Source organism: Brassica napus, chromosome C5 (assembly GCF_020379485.1).
Source record: "Brassica napus cultivar Da-Ae chromosome C5, Da-Ae, whole genome shotgun sequence".
Lineage (NCBI taxonomy): Eukaryota > Viridiplantae > Streptophyta > Magnoliopsida > Brassicales > Brassicaceae > Brassica > Brassica napus.
The window spans coordinates 39,261,186-39,268,496 of NC_063448.1; the positions used below are offsets into that span (position 1 = coordinate 39,261,186).

The following is a 7,311-nucleotide window of genomic DNA, read 5'->3' on the forward strand; positions in this document are numbered from 1 at the left end:
TCAAGTTTGGGTATAGGTTTAGGGTTAAAATCAAGTTGTGGGTTAGTTTTGGCAAATTCGTCCATACATTTATGTATCTCGTAACATTATTTTTAAATAAAATTCTAATAGTAATTATTTCTTAACATCTTATTCTCATCAGCTTATCATTTTGGCTAATTATATACTATTACACATACTAATCATTTGAAACCATTAATTTGAGGGTTAACAATAGATTTTCTTGGTGATTTGAACATTTTAGAGGAGAGAAAGTGTCATGTTATATAAATGATTTTTGACCTGCTTATCTTAAAAGTCAAAAAATGCAATGGTTCAATCAAAATGATAATCAAATATTTTATCCACAAATATCATCCTTGAAAATGGTAAAAGTATTATCCAAACACAAACGAGCTTCATTCCCCATTGCTTTATCTCTCAACTTCTTCAATCTCTCACCCATCTCTTCATCCTCCATTACTTTCCTCAACCCATCCTCAACCTCCTTCTCTCCAAAACCGCTTATTCTCACCCCGATCTTCCACACATCCACAATGTATCTAGAGTTCACAAACTGGTCACCGGCTACGGGATAACACACTAGCCTCCGACAACTTGCCACCGCCTATTGCACAAACAACTCATGACTCAAAACTATACACATTGTATATGGATGTATACTTCATACGTTTAGAAATATTTTGTACATATAATTAGGTAATGAATAATTAGGTTTAAGGTACCTCCATGGTTGAGTTCCAGCCACAATGAGTCAGGTAACAACCAACTGAGTCGTTCTTAAGAACTTCAATCTGCGGGGCCCATGGCACGATCCTTCCTTGGTTCTTGACTCTATGGACGAACCCTGGTGGAAGTCCCTCCTGCCAAACCCGGTTTAATGCCCAAATGAAAGGTCTTCCTGACGCTTCCAACGCTAATGCCAACGTTCTAATCTTTGATTCTCCTATTGGAGAAACCCAGCTTCCAAATGAGATGTAAATAACTGAGTTTGGTTTCTGTTCTTGTAGCCAACCAAGACAAGATCTGTCTTCTTCCCAGAAACTAGGGTTCTTGGTCAAAGTTTTATCACTTGTTGCTGCTTGGTTATGTGATGGACCAACGTAAAGAATTTTAGGGTTTGGATTGTTATTGTCTTTAATAATGAATTCACGTTCATATTCGTCTTTGAAGGAGTTTACCAAGATCCACCGGAGACTTTTTACTCGTTCTAGAGTTCTCTGCCAGAACTTGAATCGTCTTTTTTGAGCCGTCGGAGTACCGATAAGCCACAATAGATCTCCGGCGTATAGGAGCGGTTGCTCCGGTAGGAGTAATGGTCTTTCTGGTTGTCGAGGACAGCCTACACCAAAAGTTACAACTGTAACTTACTATGCAATCATTTAGTAAGCAGATTAAACAAATTGTATTTCGTGTCTAGCGTGTTCAATATACACTAATAATCGACATAACCCGTTTTGTATACATATTAAGTTACATGTGTTCCTACATTATTATTTATTTGCTATTCTCTAACGTCGATGAAAATAGATCAACAAAGCTTCGTGAAACCACCTAGATATTAACACGTACGTATAAAATCGATTGATCACACCACTTAATTATTGTTATCTGTAACTGTATAATCTCTCTACGTCTTTTAGACCCTGTCTGTTATACCATCTTAAACTCAAATTTAACTTGGAAATATATTTTTGAAATTCACGAAAATGCTCTATCGGAAAAAACTACGATACTGATCATATGAGAATTAGGTTCAATCAACATGCATGACAATTTTTTTTTTTTTGATAAAAGATTTTCTATTAAAATGCATAAGAGAGCAAATTGTACAAGCAAAGCTTAGTGGGCTAAGTAGCCATTACGTATAAAGAAACCCAATCGAAAAAGTGAGGCCCAGAAGGAAGGGGTAGGAAGGGGAAGCCCAAATCAAAAAGAGGGAGTCATCAGTCATCGGAGTTAACGGAGAGTCACTGATATCTGCGAGATGTCGGGGTAGGATCAGAGAACATGCATGACAATTCCATGAGATAAACGTTAAATGTTTGGTCCACTTGGTAGGAATATATATTCAAAGCAAACCATTAGATATATTCTCATTACATCAGCAATTAATACATTACTTATAAGAAAATAAAAAACTCTAAAAATGCTTTACGTAGTTGATTTGTACACGGACATACTAATTCTCATCGGCTTTCTTTGGGTATATTACTATTTTTTTTTCTTTGGGTATATTATTGTTTATGTATAAGTTATAGTACATGAGGTAGTACGTACATTCTTCATTCGGACGTACCTATGTATTGTCAAGGTTTTAAATTGATTATCTTTATTGATGTATTTCACATATTTATACATAAATTTGTTAATAATATACTAGACAATCTATACAAGATAACTACAACTATATAATCTCTATCTTAAATACATAGTTAGAGATTTTTTAGAATAAAAAAAAACATAGTTATAGATAATCCCAATCTATATCAATATGTACAACATGCGCTATTACTTAACACATTTATGTTCAAGTTATGTTTATATATATTCTTCACTGGAAAGTACCTACTTGTTATGCATATCATGACTCCTTAATCCTTATAATATATGCAAATGCTCACATTATATTCGATAACGCTGCGTCTTAAGCGCTAGATGTCATGTGAATATCATTTGTGATTCAATAATAAAACCATGTTGTAGTTAAGACTTTCACTTTATTTGTTTTTGGTTTTATTTTCTTTATCGCTTCCAATGATTGCGTTTTAGGTAGTTACAAATATTTTGTTAACATATGTATCAAAAAACAGTTGGTTTTCAAATGTATGAAATTATTGATGCCATATTCCATATTTATTATTTTCATTTTTGACGGATGTGGAAATATACAAACTAAAGTAGATCGGAGCATGTAACACCATGTTTTGTACTAATCCCGCGGTTGTGTCAGGGTTGAAATTGGATAGGACTCGCGTGATTGTATATTATGAATTTATTTTGTCAACCAAAAATAAACTAGTATGCATATTTATAAGTGATTCACTCTATTATATCTGGCATATATTTCTCAATTACGATATATGAGAATTAACCGTTGTATATATATTAAAATAAATCAGATTACCTTTTCGGGAAACTATGCCTGTCCTTACTAGCTCTGGTATGGATTCGATCATACGGTAAGCAGCGAGCATCACCGGCCAGAATCCGGCAGCAGGAACACCACACCGATCAGCCACTCTTATAGCCCACGAAGCCAACAAATCAACCACAACACAAGCCACGCCCGCGTCTTCGTCTAGTAGGAATCGTTCAAGCTGAGACGGCATGATGTTCTCCATCGACCTCTCTATGGAGAAGAAGTCCGAGGGAAGTGCGTCCGGACGTTCTTGACCGTCTGATAAGGCCAAGAACGTGATCCCAAGATCCTCGTTAGTCGTCGAGATCCTACGGTGGATAGACTCGGGAGTCATAACGACAGGGGAGAACCCACGGCTGAGGAAGGCCGACGCGAGGTGGAGGATCGGAGTGACATGGCCTTGCGCCGGGTAAGGGATGAATATTATCTTTGGCTTTTGTGGTACTTTCATATCTTGTTCTTTTCTTCGGTTTTGATATAATTCTTCATATATTTTACCAAAAAATAATTCTTCATATATTTTTGAATCTTGGCAATTGATCTTGGTATGTAAATTAGGGTTTATATAACAAGGAAGATAAAAGGCTGTACACAAGATTATTAATTTAATTTTATTGCACACCATGCATGTGCTATATTGACTCAACCAATCTGTACATTGCATGTAAAGAAAATATGACCACTTCCCTTAAAATGAAGGTGTGCTCGAGTAATTTTATAGTATATATAATAATATATGTAAATATTCAGAAAGCAAGACTCGACCACACTACTTTTCTAAGGAAACGTTTCTATTCTGGTTGTTGAGCCGTTACTTGTGCAGTGATCATTTTAGCTAATAACTTAATATCTTTACGATTTATATCTTTATCGACATGTGTTTCCGGTATGGACCACCACCACCGTTTTGGTCATAAATATCCTTTTCTAATGTATACTAGGATAAGACTGCAGGATAAATTTATATAAAACTTATTTTTAAAATATTATACAAAAAATAAATTTATATTCTTGATTGAATTAATATTTTGGTTTTTAAACAATTTTTTTTATTTTTTTGTTGATTATATAATTTGTTTACTAATGAGCTGATCTCATTTAAAAAAAAATTAGGTCAAAAAATCACTTACCGTATAAGAACTTAATGTTTAGGTAAAAAAATCTCGTGTCTATTTGATTACAATGAAACTATGTCAGATCGGTATTATATCATGATTTAGTAATTTAAAAAATAATTATGGTTATGAGAAGTTTACGTTCACGTGCCAATCCTATCTATCTTCAATATTTTTCTCTTTTTCATTTTGGTTATTGTTTGATATAAATATTGATTTTGAAGTTTATTCTCATTTCGTTTGTTTGTTTTGACCTGAGATTTAGAAAATGCTTATGATTTAAAATAATTAAAGAGATACATATTTAGGTTAAGATCTGCACCTTTTGCAGAATAAATATTTTATATTTATTATTTATTTTATAAATTTATGCATATTATGAAATAATAAAATAATAAGTATATATATTAAATAACTAAGAAATCAGTTACTATTATGTAATAAATTAGCGTGTGCATATAAATCAAACTATTACTCTTGTTTATTCACAATCATTTTAGGGTAAATAAATCAAAACAATCAATCTTATCTAGTGTATATGATATATAATTAAATTTAAATGATATTAACATATATATATATATATATAGTACGTACACTTTTAATATGGATATTTATTAAACGAAGTTTCTACTCATATGATTTTATGATTATTCGCATATTTATGTAACAAAAGTTTACACCAACGAAACTTTTTTAATGTGAGATAATTTCAATAATTTATAATCAATTAAAAAACAATGAAGATTTCAAAATTAAAATTTAACTTTTCAATATATGTTCAATGCAAATATCAAAATATAAGTATACATTTTCATACGATGTATAGTTTATTTTAAACAATATGAAAAATATATATATATATATATATATATATATGTATATATATGTATATATATTAACATAAAAACCTACTAAAATCAAATTATTTCTTCATATGGTCTTATAATCAATGTATCTTAATATAGAAAAAAAATAAACTTTGATCATAAAAGTTTATGTGAGACTTATAACAGTTTTAGTAATTTATACTCGTTTTGAAAAATTCAAAATACAACATATACAAAAAAAAAATCTAGATTTTTATTATATGATTAATGTAATTATGTAATTTATTTTAATAATAAATAAATAAACATAAATGATAAAAAGTATACAAATTGTTATCAAATTTTTATTGTTTAAAATCATTAATTTCTATATATATATTTTATTCACATTAGGTAATTCCGTAGGTTTTATTTAAGGAAAACCTGCGAAATAATAAAGATTTGATATATGCGACCAACTATAGCCTGCGAAATATTATTTTGCTAGAGTGTATAATTTTTAGACTATAGTTTATATAAGGTGCTCTAGAATTCTTTGAAATACTATTTAGAAGGCATATACAAATACAAGTGCCGCATATGATGAAATTTTTTTAAATTTTTACAAAATTCAGTTTATAACTTTTTAAAAGATCTTCAATTAGTATATACTAGACCCTGATCCGCGCGCCAGCGCAGATTTGAATTTTCGATTTTTGGTTATTTATTTAACTAAATAATGTATTTGTAATATTTGATGTATTATATATTCACCAAGTAAATAATTCTTTTGGCATCTTAAACCATCTATTGACGATGAATATTCGATATCATATAAAAAATTGAACAAATAGACGTAATTAGAAAATTGTAGACGATATATAAAAACAATGGTTATTAATGTAAAATATGAAGAAATATTATATTATGACTTAGTATGGCATAAAAGATTATAAATTAGTTATACATGTTTAAAGAAAATAAAATGATTTTTAAATTTCTATGAAAAATTTAACATATAAAAAAGGGCGATGAATTAGTCATCAAATTGTAAATAATTTCATAATTTTATTAATAATAAATTATTTATAGTCTTTGTTTTTCGTCAAGATAATTATTAAATGTCCATAACATTAATATGTTAAAAGACCATATTATGAAAGCCCATGTTGTAACCGTTTTTTTCGGGAAGTGTAAAAAAAAAAATTACATTTAACTCTTCGTTTTGTTTAAGTTTGTGCCGGTAAAATATTAAAAAAAACCTCTCTATCTTTTTCAATGTTCAATTTGAAGCTTATATGCGGAAATCATACGCAAATATAGGCAATTGGTTGGAATCTCTATATCTTTATATTCTTATAAATTTTAAATTTATTGTTTCCTCTTCTGCAAGCAAATCAATTACCGAAGTAATAGATCAATTGGTTGGAATCAAATCTATTCTTATAATTAGTGTAATTATGGTTACAGTTTCTATATTTAATAGGTACATGAAATATATGACAGTGAAGATATTTTGTTTTGATTAATAAAAGATATTGGATTTTGAGTTTGTATTTATTGATTTGTTTTTTATAAAGCTTAGAAAATCAATGGGATGTTTGGTTGGTTGATACATCCTATAAAGAAAACGAAAACTATAGGTGGTTTGAATATTGTACATCGATCGATGCATGATGTAAGTTGACTATATAAAACTTGAACATGATCATTTCAAACTAAAGTATATGTAGTTTATATGCATTTGTTATATTGTAGTTAATATATTTTAAATATTACATAACTCAAGTGATTCACGTTTTCGTAAAAATAAAATTCAAGTTCATTATTGGGCCGTACTCATACGTAATAAGCTACGTTAAATATGATGTATTTTTAGGTTCATTTAATGACATTAAATTTAAATTTGATTAAGAAAAACTCATTAATTTAACTGGAAAATACAAGCATTAAAATATGTAGGTTTATTTAATGACATTAAGTTTAAATTTGATTAAAAAAAACTCATTAATTTAACTGGAAAAGACAATCATTAAAATATGTAGTTTAATTTAATTCTCAGTGGCATGGAAGTGTAAATAAGTTAAAAAATTTAGGGGTATTTTTTAATGGGTACTTCTCTTTTAATAATTAAATAGAGATGAGATATGCTCATAAGATAAATTTTTGGGATCACCATCCAATAGTGTTTGAGTATTTGAGTATTTGATATCTTTTAAAAAAGAAAATAAAATTGAATATCCAA

General features: G+C 29.4%; 1 protein-coding gene across 1 annotated transcript; it reads right to left on the reverse strand.

Moving 5' to 3' along the window:
* Window positions 1-296: 296 nt before the first annotated feature.
* LOC111213773 (UDP-glycosyltransferase 82A1-like) lies at window positions 297-4,438 on the reverse strand. The gene is made up of 3 exons (XM_048759497.1): window positions 3,128-4,438; window positions 726-1,342; window positions 297-607 (listed from the first exon to the last, which is right to left on the reverse strand). Exons 1-3 carry the CDS (start codon window positions 3,804-3,806, stop codon window positions 341-343), a joined length of 1,563 nt encoding a protein of 520 aa, XP_048615454.1. The 5' UTR covers window positions 3,807-4,438; the 3' UTR covers window positions 297-340.
* Between the last annotated feature and the right edge of the window lie 2,873 nt (window positions 4,439-7,311).

Excerpts from the sequence above, each read along its gene's own strand:
- LOC111213773 (XM_048759497.1), bottom strand. The coding sequence starts at position 3,806 with ATGCAATGTACAGATTGGTTGAGTCAATATAGCACATGCATGGTGTGC. Across the intron at positions 1,343-3,127 it reads AGGCATAGTTTCCCGAAAAG|GCTGTCCTCGACAACCAGAA; the intron begins GTAATCTGATTT and ends CTTTTGGTGTAG. Across the intron at positions 608-725 it reads GCTGGAACTCAACCATGGAG|GCGGTGGCAAGTTGTCGGAG; the intron begins GTACCTTAAACC and ends TTTGTGCAATAG.